Source organism: Herpailurus yagouaroundi, unplaced genomic scaffold, assembly GCF_014898765.1.
Source record: "Herpailurus yagouaroundi ecotype Mexico unplaced genomic scaffold, PumYag 77, whole genome shotgun sequence".
Lineage (NCBI taxonomy): Eukaryota > Metazoa > Chordata > Mammalia > Carnivora > Felidae > Herpailurus > Herpailurus yagouaroundi.
The window spans coordinates 3,812,882-3,834,817 of record NW_024412388.1 but is presented as its reverse complement, the minus strand read 5'-3'; the positions used below and the strand labels follow the sequence as shown (position 1 = coordinate 3,834,817).

Genomic DNA, 21,936 nt, shown 5'->3' with positions numbered 1-21,936 from the left:
GACCTGAGCTAAAGTTGGACACTCAACCGGCTGAGCCACCCAGGCGCCTCTAAGATTTTGTTTTTTTTTTTAATTTTCAAAAAATGTTTATTTTGAGAGAGAGAAAGAGTGTGTACATGAGTGAGGGAGGGGCAGAGAGAGAGAGAGAGAGAGAGAGAGAGAGAGTCCTAAGCAGGTTCCAAGCTGTCAGCACAGAACCCAGCGTGGGGCTCAATCTCATAAACAGTGAGATCATGACCTGAGCTGAAATCAGCAGCCTGACGCCCAACTGACTGAGCCACCCAGGCGCCCCTAAAGATTTTTTTTTTTTTTAAGTAATCTCTACCCCCAACGTGGGGCTTGAACCCACGACCCCGAGATCAAGGGTTGTGCACTCAACCGACTGAGCACCCCAGCATCCCTGGTCAGGTCTTGTGTGATGTCCCCACTGGGCAGTTGCTGTCTTCCTCCTTGCAACTGAGAAGCAATCTGTGGGGAGACCTTTATGCTACACAGACCTCCGCCCCTCATCTAGCCGTGAGGGTTTCCAGCTCCCTATGGGGAGGGACTCACGGCCACCTTTAAAAAAAAACCCAGAAGCCGAAAGCTGCCGTCCCTGATTATTTTGGTGCTCACAGTGTCCCAGAGTGTGCACGGTGCCTTCGGGCTGTGTCCTTGTGACGTCCTCCATCATGTCTCTCAGTTTCCTACTTCCTGGCATAACGAGAGGCCCCAGGCTCACCTTGCGTCCTCCCTGTTCCAGCCCCAGAATCAGCCATTTCTGTGAGGGGCTGTGGTTTCCCGTCCCTGCCGCCTGCTTTTTTTTTTTTTTTTTTAAGAATTTTTTTTTTTTAATGCTTGTTTATTTTTGAGAGAGAGAGTAGGGAGGGGGCAGAGAGAGAGGGCAACACAGAGTCCGAAGCAGGCTCCAGACTCTGAGCTGTCGGCACAGAGCCCATCGCAGGGCTCGAACTCACAGACCGCGAGATCACGACCTGAGCCGAAGTTGGATGCTTAACTGACTGAGCCACCCAGGTGCCCCTAAAACGTAGCTTTTGAACAGTCGAACAGTTGCTTATTATGTTTATTGATAGGTACTTGATTTCTGTGCTGCTGTTGTAAATAGGGCCTTTTCCTCCATTGATGGCACCTTCTCGCTTACCACTGTGGGTGTTTCTTTTCTGGAGAGTCATTTACAAACTTATCAGCGGTTCCCATGACTCTCACCCTATACCACACACTGGTTTTAAAATTGCACTGTATTTTGAGGTGAGTCCCACTGTAAGGAGTACGCAGAGGGCTCCGTGTCCCTCTCCCACCGTCCCCAGGGAGAAGCCTGTCTCTGGACAAGCAGAAGCTGTGTTGTCACATCCCCTGGTTGGCTTTTCCTTCGGGTGTGACGCCTGGCGAGTGCTCTCCTGGACCGTCTGCAGCCTCGTCAGCCCCTCGTCCTTCCCTGTCCCCCTCCCCCTCCCACTGGGAGGAGCTCACTTCTTCCCCCGATGCTGACTCTGGAAGAGAGCTGCCTTCTCTCGAGGCCCCTGGGGGTCCCCTCACCCAGGGATGAGCCCTGGCCTCCCGTGCACCCCTTCCCCGGAGCAGTGGCTGTTTCAAAGCATGCAGTCCCCTGTTGACCTGTGTGTGTGTGTGGGGGGGGGGGGGGGGGGCTGGCCCTGAGAGGTGGAGGGGCTGTGCCCACAGGAAGGCATGCCAGGCCGCCAAGCCTGGGCCCTGCCATCCATGGGCCCAGTGCGAGGAGGGGGCGGGAAGAAGAACAAGGCAAGGGGCCGGTTCTCCCGCAGACGCACGTGCAAAGGCGGCTGGCTGGGGACTTGGTGTCCAGAGGGTCCAGGCACAGCTCCGGGCTTAGGGCCGTTTCACCTTTGCTTCTTTCCTTCACTGTCAAGTGACACCTTTTTTGCAGAGAGGTCCAAAGCGTTATGATCCCTTTAGTCAGCATGAAGACTTGTCCCAGGTTATGGAACTTTCTTAAAACCACGGTCCTGTTGATTTTCACTGCTCATGTGTATGTTCAGAAATGATTCCTTTATTCCACAGAATGAAATGAATATGTTGCCTGTCGAAGATTCCTATGCTTTTAAGTGATGTATACTGTGTCCTACAAGGGGAGACTAAGTGACTTTCATTCTGTGTTGTTGGGTTTCCTCTTCCACCGTGAATGCGTGTGAAGGAAATTAGCCTGCAGCCACTGCCAAGCTCACCTCACTGTCTGTCAGATTTGCAAAGGGCTTTGGCATCTAAACGATCCGTTTTTGGAAGCACGACTCCGGGCCAGTGACACCTGTTGTGCGAGCCTGTGCCTTGCCCGGTGGGCGTCACCCAGGCTCTGGGTGTCTGTCTGCCTCCCGACTCCTCACCTCCGGTGGCCTTGTGCAGTCTGCCTCCGGGATCAAGGACTTGGCGTCCTTCGAGGAGAATGCCGGGAAGAGAGCAACTTACAGGCGGCCTTGCTCCTTGTCGGGCTCTGGCTGCTCCCGTGTGCCCCTCTGGAGGCCGTTCCCTGGTCCCTGCCACCCGCGTTGGTGGGGGGCGTTCTCGGGGCACAGCCCACCTGCTCTCAGCGCAGGGCCCGGCCTCTCGCCCCTCCTTCAGCTGTGATGTCTCTCTGGTCTCGTTTCTTCTGGTTTCCTTGTCCCTCTGTGATGTGGCTGACACTGGGGACACCGGGAGGCGCTTTGACACACATTTGTTTCCTCATTCCGGTTCACCCAAGCATGTCCCCCGACAGGCGCTGCTGTCAGCTCTATGGTGTGGCCAGGCCCTGAGTCTGGTGCTGGCCAGGAGCCTGGGGCAGGAAGAGAGAGGTCTCCCCGAAATGCTGGAGAAAATCACCCTCATGAAATGACGTGAACTTTTTACCTGCGTCTAGATGACTTTCAAGTTGGTCTGAGGACGGAAGCCAAGGGGACTTTGCTCATTTCCTGGGGCGGCCGGCCCAAATTGCCACCAGCTGTGTGTGTCTCAAAGTGATTGACATTTATTCTCTCATGGTCTGGAGGCCTCGGATTTAAAGTCAGTTGCCCTGGGCCGAAGCCAGTGCAGGCAGGGCGGCGGCCTTCCCTTCGGAGGCTGCGGGGGAGGATCCTTCCCGCCTCTTCCGGGTTGGTGGCTGCTGGTGGCCCTTATCTGGTGGCGCAGCTCCTGCCTTCACCTGCACACAGCCTTCCCTCTGCGCGTCCCCCTCTGTCTCTCTGTCTGTCCTGCTTTGTAAGGATGCTTGTCATTGGATTTAGGGTCCAGCTGGATAATCCAGATCTCCTGATCTCATAATAATTAATTCCGTGGGCATGGACCCTTTTTCCGAATAAGGTCACAGTCACAACGCTCAGGGCTTAGGATGTGAACGTGTGTTTTTGAGGCCACCGTTGAGCCCACCTCAGGGAGCCCAGAGTGCGGCATTCCTGGGGTCAGGTGTCTGTTTTCTGTCTGTTTGGGCTTTGCCTGGTGAATGTTGGCGTGGCTCTTCTGTTCCACGACAAACCTGGCTCACATTCCAAGTGTGTTCCTTTGGCCTCCCGTATGTTGTTTGCTGTTACAATTAAAAGTCTTAGTGGGAGCAATGTGATGTATTTTTTTTTCTTCTTTTCGTGAAGTCAAACCTGATTGGAGAGGATAAGACGTTCTACAGTAACCAATCTTCTCTCGACCACTAGAATTCACCGACAGGAGGAGCCTTGTCATGTTGGCCAGCTAAATAGCTGCTCTCACTCTGCCCACCTGCTTGGATGCACCTGACCTTCTCCTCAGAGCCTGGGGCTGGGGCTGGGGCTGGGGGGATTTGAGGGGCGTGGGGTGGGGGAGGTTCCTGCCTGCAGCTGTCACCCTGGCCTGGTGAGAGGGAGCACAGGCTAATAAATGGCAATTGAATTGCCATCGAGCCCTAATTGTCGCAGAAATCTTTGCAAAGGAGCGATCAGTGACTTGCTAACTGTCTCCTCTCGTCGGAGCTGTTGGAGACATGAGCGAGGGAAGCTGGATATGCTGTGCAGAGGAGAGCTCTATTGATCGAGGACTGGGAAACCAAAGGAACCATGAAATTGGAAGACTGCATATCAGAATCACCTAATTTGAAAGATTAAACCACAAGGACTTGCACAGAGAGCATGAAAAGTTGGACACATATTTCATTTTATTTTTGATCCCATAATAAACTGGATTTTATAGATGACTGTTTAGAAAAGTAGTCTAGAAATGATTGGGTCTGTGTAGTTTTTATAGTGGCCTTTTTTGCCGGTACATGTATAGTCATTTTTTAAAAATACTTTTAAAATTTTTAATGTTGATTTCTGAGAGAGACAGTTGAGTGGGGGAGGGGCAGAGAGAGAGGTGGAGACCCAGAATCCAAAGCAGACTCCAGGCTCCGAGCTGTCAGCACAGAGCCTCGAACTCACAAACTGTGAGATCATGACCGAGCTGAAGTCGGACGCCCAACCGACTGAGCCACCCAGGCGCCCCAATAGTAATTTTGTTTTTAAAGGGCAGTGGATTTATAGTTGCTTGGTGCTGGTTTGTGTCCCTGTCATCGGCTAACGGGATGGGGAGCCGCAGGCATCGTCTTCATGTTCGACACGCGTTGGAAGTGTCGCACAGGGTCATGTGCTTCGGCTTCTCGCTTTGCTGGTTCCTTGTACTTCCAGGATGTGAGTGTTTTTCTCGTTGATCTGGCGGGGACCCAAATCCCCGGTCACCCCTGTAGCCAGGGCAGAGGTGGTGGTAGCCCAGCTGTTATCTGAAGTTTGGCTCCGTTAAAGGGTCAGAACGGGCCCCCCTGAAGTGAGGTCGGTCCCCTAACGATGGGCCTCAGGAAGAGATTAATTCAAGACCAGACGCTGACTCTGGACGTTTATCCCCACGTGACTGAGGGAAACAGCAGGAAGGAAGAGCCTCTGGCAAAGGAACAGTCTGGAGAGACTGACTGAGGAGACGAACGTGCTTCCTTTTCCATGTTGGGTGCTGTTTGCACCTATGCTCGGCTATGGTGTGGCCTCGCTGACTGTCGAGCCATCCGCGTGGGGCTCCAGCCAGAGTCCTTTTGTGCGTGTGTGACCTTGGACCCGAGCACAGTCGACTCCTGGCCAGGACAAGGGCGTGGCAGCTGACCCGTGTCCAGCAAGTAGGCGGGGTCTGCTGGGAGCCCCAGCCATTCTGCTCGACGCAGCCCGTGTCAGCGGGCGCCTTGGCTCTCCTCTCCTCGGGGACGATGTCCTTCACCATCACAGATGGGGCGTGGGCTTCGGTTCCTTTCCAAGAGTGTGAGGCCCCCTCCATGCAGGCTGTCCGCCCTCCCTGTCACCGTGGCCCGAACCGGGCTGCCTGGGTTAGCGCGTGCGGCTGGTGGTCTAGAGCGTCGGAGGCCCTTGGCTCCCTCGGCTGCCCAGGGACCACATGGCTCACCGTCCTCATGCCAGACGGGTGCAGATGGCCCTCTGCTGCCTCTGAGGACAGCGTCAGGAGGTGGGGTGCTGTGCTCGTGCTCCAGTTACTGCCCGCCACCTTCGGGGTTTGCTCCTCCCATGTCACCAGCCGGGCCTGGAGTCGGGGCAGAGGAGGTGTGGCTGCGGCCCGGGTCTGGACTGTGTCACTGTGACCCTGGTTAGGGCCGCTGTGCTCTTGGGCTGGAAGGGCCCTCTTGGGCTCCCAGTCTGATCTCCTTGCCAGTGTCCCGTGGCCCCTGGTCGAGAATTTGCCTTCCTGGGGTCCCGATGTGCTGCCTCCCAGGGAGCCTGCTGCGTCTGCCTGTCGGGCTCGGTCAGAGCTGGAGTTCCTGACCTTGCCTTCTGCCTTGCATCGCTGCCCAGCTGATGAGGGGTTTTCCCACCCGCCCGGGGCCTGGAGTGTGGTTTTATTCTTACTTCTCAGTGACTGGATGAAAGTGTGCCATTGAAACACTGCTGACTCAAGCCCTCGAACCACATTGGAGAAAATGACTCTTCCCTAATCCTAGGTTTTCCTTAGCGTCCTCACTGCTTTCACTTGGCCAGTGATAGAGAAAAGCAGGAGAAGGACCTGGCTGATTTCCCAGGTACATGGAGTCACATGGATGAAACGTGCCATTCGTTCTGAGCTGGGACTTAGCTGCAGAAACTGTGTGTAAATAACCCTGATTGGAATTCCCATGTGCGTTCCTCATTATCTTACAAAGTTTCCTATCACGAACACAAGTGTCATTCCTGGTGTTTTCCTAATGGATTTGTGCAGACGTGGGCAAGGTACAGCCTGTTTACAAACCTGCAGAAAGAGCCTTATGGGACCAGGAAAGGTCAGAAGGATGATGTCGGTCTTTGAAAGAAAAGCCGCCGCTGCTTTGAGCCAGAAAGGGAGACCCGGACTGAGGAGGGTGCTGGTTAGCTTGAGGGGGGCTCCTCAAAGTGGGCGGCTGCTTCCCTGTCCCCCGAGCTTCTGTGTTGTGCTCTCCTCCTGCTACACAGGCCCCTCTTGCACGGTCCCTGGCTGGGGGCCCTGCTCCCTGGTGTTTGCCAGCCGGTTTGCTGGTAACTCACACACCGCTGTGCTTTGTCTCCCTTCCAGGCAACGTCGGTCACCTCTCTGTCCAGCGTGGCATGCATGCACATGGTCCGCTGGGCTGTGTGGAACCCCTTGCCGGAAGCCGGCTCCGGAAAGGTGGTCTTACCTCTGCAGGGTGGGATCCGGCCCAACCCATCGCACCGTCTGGTCTATAAAGTGCCCCCAGCCTGCATGAGCTCCAAAGAGGTAAATTGTTGAGGTGCTTTTGTAAGTATGAGTCCTGGCTCGTAAGCTTTTAGCAAGCTCATATGTTTTCAGAACCAGAAGTTGACAGATCTGTTTGTGGATGTGTCATGAGCAGAGTGTCTCGTGTCACGGATATGCCCTTAAAAGACAGGTGTGACTGCTGAGTCACAGTTGGCTGCGAACTCACTGAGGCTGGTTTCACCTCGGGGCTTATGATGTGCTGTTCACACATCAGTCTCGCAAGGTGGCCTGTGACCCTTATTTGTACACTCTGTGTAACAAGATCCATTTCTGTGCTCTCCGTGTCTTTTTTTTTTTTTTTTTTAATGTTTCTTTATTTTTGAGGGAGAAACAGACAGAGTGTGAGCAGGGGAGGGGCAGAGAGAGAGGGAGACACAGAATCTGAAGCGGGCTCCAGGCTCCGAGCTGTCAGCACAGAGCCCGACGCGGGGCTTGAACTCACAAACCGTGAGATCGTGACCTGAGCCGAAGTCAGCCGCTTCACCGACTGAGCCACCCAGGCGCCCCTGTCCATGCCTTTTTATTTTTATTTTTTTATTAAAAAAAATTTTTTGTTAACATTTATTTATTTTTGAGACAGAGACAGACAGAGCATGAACGGGGGAGGGTCAGAGAGAGGGAGACACAGAATCTGAAACAGGCTCCAGGCTCTGAGCTGTCAGCACACGGCCCGATGCGGGGCTCGAACTCACGGACCGCAAGATCATGACCTGAGCCGAAGTCGGATGCCCAGTCAACTGAGCCACCCAGGCGCCCCTGTCCATGCCTTTTTAAAAAGGACTCTTGGGGCGTTTTGCCATGGAGGGTGGGCTTCAGAGCTGTGGTCGGAGCCGGGCCGTCCGCGTCCAGCCCGGCCCGTCCGTGTGACTTGTCACTCGTGCCCGCTGGCCCTTGGCTCCCTCCAGCTTTGTGTGGAGGGCAGGCCACAGCAGCAGTTTTGGAAATCCATGTTTGGAACGAAGCTTTCTCTGAACCCCAGTAGAGGAGTCAGGTAAAAGGGGGGGGGCAGGGCCAGCTGACATGTGTGTTGTGAGGGGTCTCGTTCCCCTGCCTCCCCCACCCCACCGGCAGCCTCGCAGGGTGGATGGCAGGGACCTGGGGTGTCACAGACACCGCGTGACCCCGCGGCCCCGGCCGATGGCTGGAGTCTCTCCCGATGCCTGTGTCGAGGAAAGGCTCTCGGTTCTCCCGCTCACGTTCCTGAAACGTGTTCTCCTTGTGTCAGTGGTGCGGCCGGGAACCTTTTAGAGCTCAACTGTGTCATTTTTCTTAGGTGAAGGGGCCACTGTGTTATTTCAGCACGCCGTCTGTGTGCTGACTCAGGCGACAAACATCATTTTCTGTGTTGTTATTTATGATGCTTTGGGGACCTGGATGAGGGAGTGGCTGACTGTGTGGCTTTTCTTGTTCCAGGAGCGTCTCATTATGGGGCCACATTTTGCTGCATCCCCCCCACGGACTAGTCTGAGCCCTTGTTATAAAATTGCCACTGGAAATCCTGAGGCCATCACCTCTCTCTCCCCCTCTCTCTCTGCGTGGGTGTATGTATGTGTTTAAATAAATATTTATTGGATCTAATTTTAGCCTGTCGTGCCACTACGTTTCCTTCACTTTCTACGTGCGTACGTAAGCTGTACTGGGGGGTAAGCGTTTGGAAGTTTCGACTGTCTTGAGGACACAGATACCTCCAGTACTGCCGTTTTTTCACAAGGAATATCACTTCTAATTGGCTTTTCTCCACCTTCGCGCTGCTGACATTTTGGGCCTGATAATGCTGTGCTGCGGGGGTTGTCCTGCACAGCGGGGACGTTTGCTACCAGCCCTGGCCTCTGCCCTCTAGATGCCAGGAGCGTGCCCCCAGCTGTGGGCACAGTGGCTGCGGACGTCGCCAGATGTCTCCTGGGAGCAGAATTGCACCTGGTAGGACCACTGTGCTAAACACGTGTAACTACCTGACACAGTGGGCCCCAGCTGGTCACAGCCGCGATTCTGTACCCACCTCCGCTTCCTCCCGTGTTTGTCGTCTACAGCCGTGCCAGCGTCTGGCAGGCAGAGAGCTTGCGGGCCGGCGTGTGCCTAGTCTCCACCCCTATGCCAGGCCACTCTTTATCTTACTCTTCTATTCAGTGAACTTCTTTTTTTTTAATTTTTAAATTTTTAAAAATTTGCTTATTTTGAGAGAGAGAGAGAGTGTGTGTGTGAGCAGGGGAGGGGCAGAGAGAGAGAGAGAGAGAGAGAGAGAGAGAATCCCAAGCAGTCTCTGCACTGTCAGCACAGAGTCCGATGTGGGGCTTGAACTCACGAACTGTGTGATCGTGCCCTGAACCAAAACTGAGAATCGGACACTCAACCGACTGAGTTACTCAGGCGCCCCCATTCAGTGAACTGCTATTGAGCACCTGTATACATTCTTGGAAACTGTCCCTGATCCCGTGAGCTTACAGTTAAGGGGAAGTGGCAGATGTTACTTGGAGGAAAATACAAAGATTGTAAACATCCCATAGTTTTGGACTAAGTAAATCTGAGGGCTTCTGTTACGATTATTTCAGTGTTATTTACTGTGAAGGTAAGAACAGTATGTTATGATTATGTTTTCTTTCCTGAACAACTCTTGTAGTCTTCCTACGAGCAAATTACTGTCTTTTAAAAAAAAACGTCCATCTCCAGAGGCGGCCACTTCCAACTCTTAGCGGTGACTTCTGGCATTTACTTTGTTTCCAAATATTAATGCTTCTACTTCTATTTCTTAGTTGATTAATTTTAGACGTTATATATTGACCTCCAGTAATGACAGATGAGAACGTTAGCTCTTTGATGCACTCCCGCACTGTTTAAAGAAACCACTCTGTCCTCCCACTTTGTGGCCTCGGATTCAGGGACTATTTCTTGCCAGAAGTGTGCAGCACAGTGAGGTCTGGCCTAGAGGATGGTAAAGGGGACTGGGTGGTACGGATGGGGGGGCCATGAAGAGGGAGGGGCTTGGAAAGCAAGCCCCTAACGTTGCTTAAGAAATGCCGGGTTAACCCTCCGGTGCATGTGCCCGAGTCTGACCCTGAACAGCATACCAAAGACCTTGAGAACTGACTGTGGCACTCACACTATGCACCAAAATTTAAAAGGTCGGCTTTGCATAGATTCGTTAAAAAACACATTAGAAACTGGGGAGGTGTGATTTCTACTTGTGTAGGGGCCATTCTGTGCTCGTGTGGGTGTCTGGGATTTGAATGCTGCTGGACACTGATCTTTTTCTGCTTGGCAAGTGACTCGATTATAACCTCAGACCATGTGGCTTCAGACATCGCTGGTTTTACGTGGACTTGGGGCGGGGGGGCTCGCTCCCGGGTCAAGGTGACAGGAAGGGGGGCTTGCTCCCGGGTCGATTCGACACGAAGGCGCGACTAAGGGAGGCGGCTGCTGTTTGCTCTCTCCTCGCAGGTGGAGCAGGTGGCGTCGGGGACGGTCCAGTTCCAGTACTCGCTGAGCCCCAAGGGACACCTGGACACGCTGCCAGGGCATGGCCACGGCCCGGAGGCGGAGCAACAGCCCTCCAGGGAGCCACCCGCGTCCCCTGCAAGTAAGTGTTTGCAGGGCACTGATTTTGGAGCACACAGCGTAACTCCCACCTGTTCCCGAGGAGACGTACTTGGGCCGGTACAATAACGTTCATCCGCGAATCGCCACAGATTGCTGTCATTTGAGCCAGCGGGCTGAGCTTCTGCTTGATGTGGAGGTGCAGGATTGGACAGTGACAGGGGTGGCCTGGCACGATGTCACCTGTCACCCGGAGCTCCCTGACCAGAAGCCCGCGGAAGGCTGTGCCGGTGACGCGTAACGGGGCCCTTGGCACGGGGGTCCTGCGGACGCGGGCCCAAGAGCCGGAGCCGCGCTGAGTGCCATGGGTGCGCCTCTGCGTTGCGCTGTTAGCGTGTCGTGGGTTTGCCCTTCTGACGAGGCGCTTCCCACCCGCTTCAAGTCCGAGAGTGGGGCGTCTGCTCTCAGCTCGGGCCTGTGAGGAAGGGAGTGAGGGCTACCAGCAGAGCAGCGTCCTTCCCGTGGGCGGGGACGTGTCTGCACGTATGCAGGTGGTGAAGCAGTGACCGCGGCTGCCGGCCTTGTGTCCGGCCGGCCCAGCACCTGGTGGTCGGGGCCTCTTGGCTTCTGCCTAGGGACGCCCAGGGCAGCGTCTGACCGAGAACCGCACCAGTGGTGGAGAGCAGGGCTGAAGTCAGAGGGAAGTTCACTCTGCAGGGCATTGAGCCCCAGCCTGGGGCTTCTAGAGGTCATGCCCGCTGAAAGAATGTTCTAGATCACAGGAGGCTAGTCTCTTAGAAAGCTGGGAATGAACAAATGTGTCAGCCTGCAGAGGGGAGCTTAGCCCTTGTCCGTGCTCCTGACAGATGCCGCTCCGTGTCACCCTGTCACCAACAAGGCCTGCTGTGATGGCGTCGGGCCTACCCGGTCATCCAGGATGGTCTCCCCGATCAGCGGCCATGATTCCTTGCCGTGGAGCATCACAGTGATGGGCTCTGGGGACTAGGATGTGGGTACTTGGGGGGCGGGGGGAGGAGCATCACTCTGCTGAAGAGGTGCAGATCGTCGGTGTGGGCGTTTGTTCGGTGCCGGAGACGTCCTGGGAACATCTCATGCGAGGGGCTGTGTGTCCTCCTCTGTGTCTTGCCCAGTAAAGCACTCAGCACACGTTTGCAGAGCTGATGTGAGACCTGGCTGTGTTCTGGCTCTCGAGTGATGTCCGTCTGTCTGTCTGCCTCCCACACCTCATCCCCTCGCCCCTGAGCTCTCTTGCTGTTGGCTTCCTTCCGGGAAGAGTTTCTCCACGTAGTGACCCCGGAAGCTCTGGGGAATCCCAGCAGAAAGAACCTCCGTTCACACGCTCCATAGAAGTCCTGACCGGGGCCCCTGCTGTGTCCCCTGCCTTTGTCCGCGTGGTTCCCGACTGGCAGCCATCGATGCTGCTCTCGGAAGAGAGTGTGGAGTCAGGGTGGGGCCGGCAGACGTGTCACCCACGGACCCAAGTCCCCGCTTGGTCCCTGCACTCTGCCACTTCTGCTGTGGGGCGGCCTCCCAGCTTGGGCCAGCTTTGCCTGCGTTTCGAGATGTTCGAATGAACAGATATCAGCAGTCCTGCCCCTGTTGTGCCATGAGAGGATGGAGACCAGAGGGAGCTGGCCTGTCCCTCAGATCCCAGTCTCTCCAGCTCTCTGCATGTAGCCAGGCACAGAGCAGTGCCCATGGGAAGCCAGACACTCCTGGGCTCCAGGCATGTTGTGGAGGTTCAGGGGGAAGGGGATCCTCCCTCCCCACAGACGCCCCTGGCTTTGGGCTCGAGATGATCATGTTAGTCAGTGGGACGGACATCTCTCTGGATGGGGGTGTGTGCTCCCCGTGCGGGATGGGGACTGGCTGGGGGTGTGTGCTCCCCGTGCGGGGCTCACCGAGCCCTAGTTGGGCATGCAGGGTTCGCGCCCTCTGAGTTCTTTACTAGGAGAGTTATGGTTCACATCATGGCAGACAGATGTGCTGGAAGGATCCAGACCTAGTACAGACGTGTGGTGGCAGTGCCATCCATTCTCCACCACCATCTGGGGACCAGCAGGTCCGCCCGGATGGAACCTGATTGCATTTGGTTTATTTAATTGGGATTTATCGCTGCATTCACGTCACATTGAGAGGATTGCCTTCATCCCAGATTCCAAGCATTTGAAGGCCTGGCCTCCCAGGACCCGACGCAAGAGACTTAAATATCTCTCGTGCTTAAGCGGTGATGGAAACCTTTCCTCCTTCGATATTTTACCAACTTACCCGGTTCTGTGGGAAATCTTGACGCCACGCGGCTGTCACGTTAAGTGAGGGACTTTGGCTCTCTGTTATGAATTATCTTTTTTATGTCCTCTGGAGAATTACGAGGGAGCAGAGGCCCACTCATCACCCTCCGGGAACGAGTGCATGGAGCCACTAGAGGGCACTCGCTCTTGGTTTTTGGAACTTGGAATTTCCCTGACCCATATTTTACTTTTGAATGTTCTGGCGGTCTCAGAATGTCCGTGTGTTCGCTTCACGGATTTGAAAAACAGCCGGGTAGAAGGGGTCGTGGGAAACCTGTCCTCATGGTGTTTCCCAGGATACCCTGGGTTGGGTTCTTGCCATGGTTGTGACCCTTTGTGGGTTGGCACTGCAGGGACGTCCTCTCCGACAGGCGGCTCCCTGCCCTGGGTTGTGTCATCAGGGCAGTTATTCAGGAAGGGGCGTTTGAGCTGTCCAGCTGGAGTGACGTGAGCCAGCAGATTTCAAGGGATCCCAGGTGTGCGCTCTGGGGGAGGACGTTAGCGGGTGGCCCAGAGCAGAGGCCTTGGCAAGGGGCAGGTCCCTGCAGTGGCCAGCCCCTGATGCTGACCCCGGCCTCAGGCTCTGGGCACCCCTTGGCTCTCCCCACTCCTCTGGGGCCTGGTTGGGGCACTCGTGCACCTCCAGCAGCAGGATGGACAGACATTAGACGTGACACCTTTGTGGTGACACCCCCTCGTCGGCCCTTGGAGCATGCATCTTCTCCCGTGTCCTCTGTGCTTAGGGGACATCTGGGTTGGGGCATCTCTACCAGGTGCACGCATCTCTCGCACAAAGAGCCCGGCTGCTCCCGCAGGTGCAGAGCCGCTTCCCAGGTGCTCAGGTGCATGTTGGACCCTGGGCCCTAATTTAGCAGCATCGTGGCAGCTGCTGGCGCAGGCAGGACCCTAGGACCCCCGGGTGTGCTCGGGATGCGTGTCCCTCTCTGTCCCTGACTGCCCGGCCTGCCTGAGCAATGGCGGTGGCTGCGGCGGGGGGTGGAGGGGGGCTTGTGCAGCTGTGGACAGCCCCAGCCCCTCCCCCGCAGCACCCCCAGGTGTGCTGGGCCTCCCCAGGCGTCCGGTGTGCAGGAGCCCCTCGGCCACCCTCATGCACCCTGGGTGCAGCACCAAGCCCCATAGCCACGCCATCTCTGAGCTGGCTGTCCCTAATCTCTGCGGTTTGTTCATTGTCCCCATTTCCTGTGGTTAGAGTCTCAGGGAGGATGGCTGTTTACCCCCAAATAATTAGGAATGAGGGCCTTTCAAATGGGTTTGCCGTATGAATTCTTGGTGTCTGAATAACCATCAGATACTGGTTATTATCCTTTATTTTCAAGGCCCAGTGAGGAAATCTGTTTCTCCAGGTCTTTCTTTAAATCACGGTGACGCTGTCTTTAGCAGTGTTGACCCTCGGCCATGCTTTTGGTGTCTGCTGTTCTAATCCTGTAATGTTGCCAGACCCTCCACCCCCACCCCCCGGTCCGAGACCTGAGCTAGTCAATGACTGACCCCTCAGCTGGACATAGGTGGGTTTGTTCCCCCGTACAGCATTTTCCTCTGTGAACACCCCTCATTCGGCCCGCCTGCTGACTCCTTCCCTCAGTTTCCCCCCAGAACGCACAGCGGTGTTTGAGAAAAGCATTCCCGGAAGACAGCTTGCATTTTGGGACAAAGGGCTTTGGTGGTACCTGCTGTATGGGGCTGGCCCCTGGTTGGGGACGGGCAGGGAGGTAGTTGTGCTGTGGGCCCCCCAGCATTTCCGGAGAGGCCTCTGTTCCCTCCAGCCTGGAGGAAGCCTACACGAACGCCTGGTCTTCCATTGACCCGTGCACTTGTTTGCCTAACTCTCTGTGACCCCTGCCCAGTCCCCTCACCAAAGGCCCGGTCTGTGGAGCGTTGACGTTTCATATTTGCGTGATCCTGCACATGCATCCCCCAGGCAGAGGAGGTGCCGGGACACAGGTCTTTGCGTGACCTAGGGGTCTGTGTCCACAGTTTGGGCTTCTAGAAGCCAAACTGACAGAGGGCGGCTTGGATGGGGAGCTTCTGTTGACGGTGGTTTTCAGCAAGTGGAGGCTAACCAGTGGGTGGCAAGGTGTCGGGGAGATGCGTCTTCACTCAGGTGGCCGACCTGCTGTTCTCTGTCTCGGGTGGTCGGTGGGGATGCTGTCCGCACAGCACTCAGCCCCGGTGGCGGGGGAACCACCTGGGTAGGCCCTTCCCACTGTCCTCTGTGCCACCTCCGAGGCCTAGGTGCACGTGGCTTCCCAGGCTGCGTGGCCCCTGAGCCGCCCAGAACGCGTGTCGGGCTGCTGGTCCTCTCGGCATTTCCGTGTTCTTCAGGAGACCAGAGCCCTGTGGCTGCTCAGCCAGATGCTGGTGCTGCTCCCGGAAGGGGCGCGTGCGGGGGATAAACCGTGAAATCATGACCTGAGCTGAAACCAAGAGTTGGACGCCTAACCAGCTGAGCCGCCCAGGCGCCCCGAAGTTCTTTGTAATTTCACCACCGACCCGTGAATGTGCACGCTTACCCTGGCGCATCAAGGGGGAGGTGATAGCCCTTCGCCCTCGCACCCCGTTGCTTGGATTTCAGTGGGCTTATCTACGCTCCTGCATCCACGGCGCTCTTTTCCAACTTTTCCCCCTTGAATGTGGATGAGATGACACATACAGGTTGTTTGGGGACTGGCTTTTCCCACGCCATGACCTCTCTTGGTCCCCTTTCCACATCAGGACCTCCCCCCGCCCCAGTTGTTACCAGGCCGCACACGTGACCACGGCCGCTCTTCCCTCCATGTGTCCGTGTTGTGTGCACGTGGCTCTTTCTGATGTGCCGTCACCACACACGTGCTGCCCGCTGGCTCCCGGCCCAGCTGTGCCCTGTGCTGGAGCTCAGGCCTCCCATCCTGGGTCCGGCCTTGTGGCCTCAGGGAGCCTCTTGGAGGCACTGAAGTGGCCACGCTCCGGAGGACACGTTCTCTGGCTGTGGCTGGTAGGTGGTCTTGTTTGGGAAGCAACATGGCCAGCAATCACCGATTACCGCCCAGAGCGTTGGAACAAAAAGCTGGAGCCGGGATGTTTTGTGGTTTTGGTGTGTTTTCGCCCAGGCCCTGCCCCCCGGGCGTCCCGGCCCTGGGGTCACCGGCAGGCATCTTTCTAATCTGCCTCCAAAGTCTTCCTTGTGCTGATTTATTCTCTAGGAAGATAAGATTGCATAAGTCCCAATGTAAAGACTTACCTCAAGGAACGTAGCGCACAGCACCCAGCTTTGAGAAGGTGGGTGAACAAGGGTGTGTGGAGGGGGTCTTGGACACCAGGCTCCAGTTTTTCTTAGTGGAGGGCCACGGAGGCGTTTCCTGCAGTTTTATGCTTGTTGCCAAAGTCAGGCTGTGGGGCTTCCCAGGGTCCCCGTTCCGGGTGGGACAAAAGCAAGACTCGGTGGCTGGACAGTTTCGGGGAGGAGGGCGGCTGAAATGGAGCGGAGGTGCCCTGGCTGGCCGAATCCTCATGTGCATTTGCTTCTGGCGAGGTGACACCTTTCCCCGGAGGCACAGCTTGATCAGTGACTTGCCACGAGCTAGTTTGGGGCACTGAAGTTTCTGGGACTCAAGTGTTTCTAAGTTCCTGGGAAGCACCTGCCTTGGCCTGTTAGCAAGGGGCAGGCAGGCCACTGACGGGGGTGCCCTCTGGACTCCGAGGTGGATGCAGGTTGGAGCCTGTGGGAGCCTGCCTTGGCATCCCTGAGGTCAAAGGACACACGTGGCCCCTTGCTCTGGGGGCCTCTACCCCTCCCGGTCTCACCACGTCCGCACCTGGAGTGAGCGGGCATCAGCAGGGCTGGGAGACAGGGAAAGTGGGGTGTTTAGAAGTTCCTTACCTGACGTCAAGTCCACCCCAGCTGGGGAGATGCCAGGCCCGCCGACACGGGGCCCCAGCTCTTTGAAGTCAGGTGTGTGTGAGCGGCGGGAAGATGGAAATACCCTGGGCAGGCACGCAAGGACTTTCACGGTCACGAAGCCCACCCTTGGTGAGACCACACGATTGGAGAGCGCGAGGCCAGGCAGAGAAGCTGGAGCCCCAGCACACCTGGCTCAGGCTCCATCCTCTGCTGTCACCCGCAGAGCGATCCTCACTCTTGCCCAGGCCAAGTCTGCTCCAAAGTGCTGGGCCCCCGGACTCTGCCCAGTAGCTGCTGCCTGGCACCTCGGGCAGCACCGGTCACAGCCAGGGGGCAGACGGGGCAGGTCCTGGCTGACTCGGGCTCCCTCCCCACCTCCATCTGTTTCCCCCCCCCCAGGCCCACCAGCGCTGCCAGCCCGGGGACACGCTGCCCCCCAGGACTCGCCCGTGGGACCAGGGGTAAGTCCAGGCCCGAGAGGCCTGTTTCAGAATTACAAATTCAGTTACCCGAAGGTTCCAGCTACATTTCTCTGTGTCTTGAAGGACAGTGGTGTCCCGCCTGGTGGGCTGGGGCTGGGGAAGGGGAGGGGCCGAGGTGCTGCGTCCCGTCCCTGCCCTGCCCCCGCTGTGCCCCCACACTCCTGGCTGCGCGGCTCTCCGTGCATCCGGCGGCCACCAGTGTTATTAGTGATCCTGCGGTCAGCCATGAAAGGCACATTTCAATACTTTTGAGAAATGACGTCTTCTCCCCGGCAGTTATGTCTAGCGGCTGAGAGTCTCTCGGGACCAAACAGCCTTGGTTGCTTTTCTGAGGCTCCATAGTATGGTCTTCATCTCCTTCCTCCCCACCGTCTCTGCCAGGAGAGGGGGCCTGGCAGTGACCAGTGTCCTGGCCAGCGAGGTCATGGCCGCCTGGGGCACCAGCCAGGCCCAGCGGCTGAGCAGCTGGTGCTGGTGGAGACAGGCTGCGGCCGGCAGAGACCGCCCGTCAGCAGATGGCTCTGCGTTTGAGGGTTTCCTGCGTAGGAAGAGAAGGCCCTGCCTTGCTCTGGCCTCTGGAAACCCGAGTGGTTGTGGTGCTCGCCCGCGGTTCCAGCTGCGCCATTTTGTACAGGGCCAGGGTTGGCTTGTCTTCCAGCCAACGTCGTCTGCCAGCAGCACCCTAGGAACTGACTTCCTAGAAAAGTCGAATAATTCGGTATCAGACTGTCCCCACAGAAGCAGTTTTCCTGTATACCATGCAGCTTGTAAACTGGCTCAGTAGTGAGCATTGTATTTGCCAGAAGACACGTGTGTGGGGACAGCCTCCCAGGCTTCCCTGCTGGCCCGTTCAAGCACTTTCCTTCCAGAAGTTTCCATGTCACCCTAAATGTTCGGGACTCACAGGACAGCGCTGTCTGCTTCCAGAGGCAGGAGAGGCTCAAGACAGCTTGTGGGGTCCCCTGTTGCCACACGCCCCCACTCGGTCGGATGCCCTTACCACCTCTTCATGTGTCGAGTCCTTCTGCACGAGCACCTCCTCGAGCCGGCTGTGGCTGTGCGTGACAGAGTCCGGGATTTGAGAGGGGGTCTCCAGTGGACGGTGGGCCCCCTTGACAGCCGCACTCAGCTTCCGAACGCCTGTGATGTTTACGGAAGGCTAGCCACGTGCTGGGTTCCCTGCCACCCCCTCCCCGCGGGTTCTCGCTTCATTCCCAGCTGGCCCTGTGATTTAGGTGCTCTCTTCGTCGTACAGACAGGACACCGAGGGGGAAAAAAAAAGGTGTTTGGTGACCTGCCCACGGTCGCGTGATCCTAGTGATGATGTGGGGACTCCATCCCAGCGGTCTGTCTCCAGAGCCCGCCTGGGCTGCCATCGCGGTCGTTGCCCTCGTGCCAGGCTCATGTCACGGGAGCACAGGTGCTGGGACTCGAAGGGTCTCGAGATGTTCAGTCCCCGGCTAGAAGCGAAACCCCGCCAGGCTCAGAGACCAGCCCGCCCTGCAGCCCGCGAGTGGCAGAGACCCTGGCTTCCCCGGCCCTCCCTTTCTCCACTTGCTCTTTTGTGTTAGTAAGATTTTGTAAGCAAACGTTACCATCTGGGAGAGGGCACGGCCTTGTGCGTCCACAGCTAAACTGAAGGAAGTCAGGAGCGGTCTTGGGCTCCAGAGCAGCCACCGAGCACGAGGTCGCATTCCCACTGCCCTCTCTGCCACGCTTACCGGGTCTGTGCCAGCGTGGGTGGGGGGCGCCGTGACGTGACGGGGGTGCGTCTCACGTCTCGTCCACGCTTCCTCCCCTTCAGCTGTCTCTCTCCCAGCTGGCGGCTTCCCCACGGTCCGCCGCCCGGTGCCGCTCGGCCACGCTGTCGTCCCCGCAACCTGCCGGCTCTGAGCCCTCCCCGGCCCAGGCGGTAAGTACGCCCTCCCTTCCTTCCTCCAGGGAGTGGCTCCGAACCCTGACTTCTGCTGAGGCCTCTGGCTTTGCGAGCTGTGCCGGGCCTTGGTGAGGCGGCCCCGAGACCCTCATGGGCTCTCCGTGATACGGGCATGGTGACGGTCGCGGGACCGGGGTGGGGGGGGGGGGGGGGGGGGGGGGCGGGGAGGGGGAGGGTGTGTGTGTGGACGTGGCTTGACAGTTCTTGCTTCCGGTATTTGCCGCCGTTCTGTCTGCTGACCAAGGAGCATTAGGTGTGGGAGCTCTTCCTGCCACAGGGCTTAATCAGGCTTTTGCTCCACCTGACCAGACAGAGCTAGACCACCCTCAGGTCTCTGTGCCTGAAAGAGAAGGACAGTTTTGCCAGAGGTAGAAATAGAGGCCGACCCAAGCCTGCAGCACTCAGGGACACTCTCCTCGCTGTCAGCAGCTGAAGGAGAAGCAGCGGAACCCGCCGTCCTGGATTCTGGTGCGTTCTGGGCTCAGACAGGCCTGTGCTGCCGCTGACCTTGGGGAGCGCACGTGAAGTCTGATTCCAAAAGCTGGCTGGCGCTCCTGTAAACCGCATCTTCAGTCCTATACTGGGAGTCTATTGAGGAAAAGTAGTGCCGTTCCCTTATCTATTTGAGAACACGCCCAGGACCGTGAAATGCCTTGGTCTAAAGTCTGTCCGGGGCTCGTGTGTTTATGAAAAGCCTGAATCTCTTAGTGTTGACAGCTGAGATGTGTGAGAGTCCTCCCTGGTTCTGTGGTGTTCCTTTGAGCTGGAACGGAAAGCTGGGGAAGCAGGCTCGAAGGAGAGTATTCCGGTCCCCAGACGAGCTCTTCATTTAGACACGTCTTCTACTCTGGAGGGACGTGGGAGGTGGGATACAAGGGGATGACTAGAATACCCCAGTGACATGGGATGAGAGGAAGGTCTGCACGTGCCAGCCGGGGGCTGGGGACCAGTGCGTCTTGCGGTTTGAAGGAGGGCTTGTTTTTCTGTTCTATAAATGTGGTTTTTATGTTAATTGACCTTCTCAGACAGCACATCTCTCCCATGGTACCTGTTCATAAAATTGATGCTACCTTTCTCGTTGCTTCCCGACTCACACAAAATACGAGATGCCCAGATAAACCCGAGTTTCAGATAAACGGTGACTTTTTAGTATAAGTCAGTCGTGGATATTTCACGGGACGTACTTACATTATACCGAGATCGTTCATTGTTTACCTGATGTTAAAAGGCAACTGGGCCTCCTGTGTTTTCATTTGCTGAAGCTGGCAGTCCGACAGAGGTGGTTCGTCCGCGAACCCCCACACCCCAGCATCCTTGGTTGTTACAGGCTGGGATCCTGGCTGGCCTCACCCGGGCCCACATTTTGCTCAGCAGGGGCTCCCTTTGGAGGGCAGGATCTGTCACCTGGAAACCGAGCTGAGCCAGGCGTCCTTGGTCCTGGGAGCATCTGTTGCCGAACACTTGCAGGAGCTGCCTTTCACACCGGTGCACGTCCCGATTGTTGCGGGCGTCCAGGCCAGGAGGTGAGGGGCGGCCGTGGGAGGGCCCGGTGTGTGCTGTGCCGTGAAGACGGACCCTGAACAACAGGCTGTCCCCAGAGGTGGGGCCACAGGTCCTGCCCCTCCCTGTCTCTTTCCTGGAGGCCGGCTGCGGGGGTCTTTCTGTTTCAGCTCTGGAAGTAAGCTCTCGCGGGCCTCGATGGTGCTCCTGCAGGCCTCCGGTTTTCCTGAGATTCTGGATGCCAATAAGCAACCAGCCGAGACTGTAAATCCCGCAGACCCCGTGCAATTCAACCCTCAGAAGGAAGAATCCGATTGTCTACAAGGCAACGAAATAGTACTGCAGTTTCTTGCCTTTAGCAGGTACGTTCTTAAGTGTTCTGTGTTCCTCTTTCTGGCTCTCGCTTTCCTTGCGTTGAAGAAACACTTCTGTGTGGTTCTGAGCTGGGAGAACCCTCCATGCTGAGATCTTACCAGACTAAGGGACGCTGTCTGTTTTTATTTTCATCTTACTACGACGCCCACTCAGCCATTTCTGAACGCGGTCAAACCTGCTTTTGCCTGGTCTTCTGTGATTGAATGTGTTGTGTTGGTCAATTCTTCGGTATTCGTGTGGCTACGTGGGCAGGTTCTCCAGCTGGGGCTGAAGTGGGTTGCTGTCCAGCGGGCTCCCCGAGTTCCCGGTGGAGCCGCCCGGTGGGCGGACGAGGCGGCGTGTGGCCTGTGGCACTGGGCTGTTGAAAGCCCAGGTTCTCTGCTCTGGAGGCTCGATTAATTTGGGCTCTTATTGGATTCAGAGTGTCCCAAGACAGCCGGGCAGCGCCGTGGCCAAAGACCGTGTATTTCACCTTCCAGTTCTACCGTTTCCCACCCGTGACAACGCCGCGGCTGCAGCTGGTCAGGCTGGACGAGGCGGGCAGGACGCTCCCCGGTTCTCCGCTGCATCTCCTGGTTCTTGCCGACAGAGATGATTCCTCCGATGCTGGTAAGTGCTCGTGCGTCTGGTGGGCGTGAGAAGCCCGGCACCGAGCCTTGTCTGCAAGTTCTATTATTTTCAAATGACGCGTGATGAAACATTTCCAGCACGTGCAGAATTGGAAGGAACGGTGTAGGGAACCAGTGTGTCCGCCGGCGGGCCCCCACCCCAGACCCCTCCCCGAGCCAGGGTCGCTTCGAAGCAAACCCCAGACGTCGTCTGATCTCATCCACGAGTATTTCCTTACATGTGTCTAAAAACTAAGGAGTCCTTTCTGAACACTGTAAACTCAGTATATCCTGCTTGAAATGAATAATAATCCCATAATGCCATCAAATAGCTGATGTTAACATTTTCCCAGTAACTTCATGCATTTTGTTTTTGAGGTTGAAGAAGGGTTTTTGTTTTTGTTTTTGTTTTTGTTTTTTTGAGGATGATAACATTTTTAAAGGTTTTCTCAGGTACGTTTCCCTGGACGTTGTAGTGGCGTCGCTCTTGTGTCTGTCTGCGGTCCCCCTGCCGTTCCCAGTCTCTGCTTCCGATTTGTTTGTTGAAGTAGCCACGTTGCTT

The 21,936-nt window shown here is 56.5% G+C and overlaps 1 protein-coding gene across 7 annotated transcripts in view; it reads left to right on the top strand.

Annotated features, from left to right (window-relative positions):
* NPHP4 (nephrocystin 4) overlaps window positions 1-21,936 on the top strand; it is a 109,011-nt gene that overhangs the window by 49,293 nt on the left and 37,782 nt on the right. For 6 of the 7 annotated variants that reach the window (XM_040459581.1, XM_040459554.1, XM_040459573.1 and 3 more), the window contains 7 exons: window positions 6,529-6,711; window positions 10,168-10,306; window positions 16,873-16,934; window positions 18,760-18,867; window positions 20,263-20,414; window positions 20,562-20,753; window positions 21,188-21,375. In XM_040459581.1, coding sequence (XP_040315515.1) covers window positions 6,529-6,711; window positions 10,168-10,306; window positions 16,873-16,934; window positions 18,760-18,867; window positions 20,263-20,414; window positions 20,562-20,753; window positions 21,188-21,375 — 1,024 coding nt within the window. The remainder of the gene's footprint in view (window positions 1-6,528; window positions 6,712-10,167; window positions 10,307-16,872; window positions 16,935-18,759; window positions 18,868-20,262; window positions 20,415-20,561; window positions 20,754-21,187; window positions 21,376-21,936) is intronic. The other variant, XM_040459591.1, reaches the window with a different exon arrangement.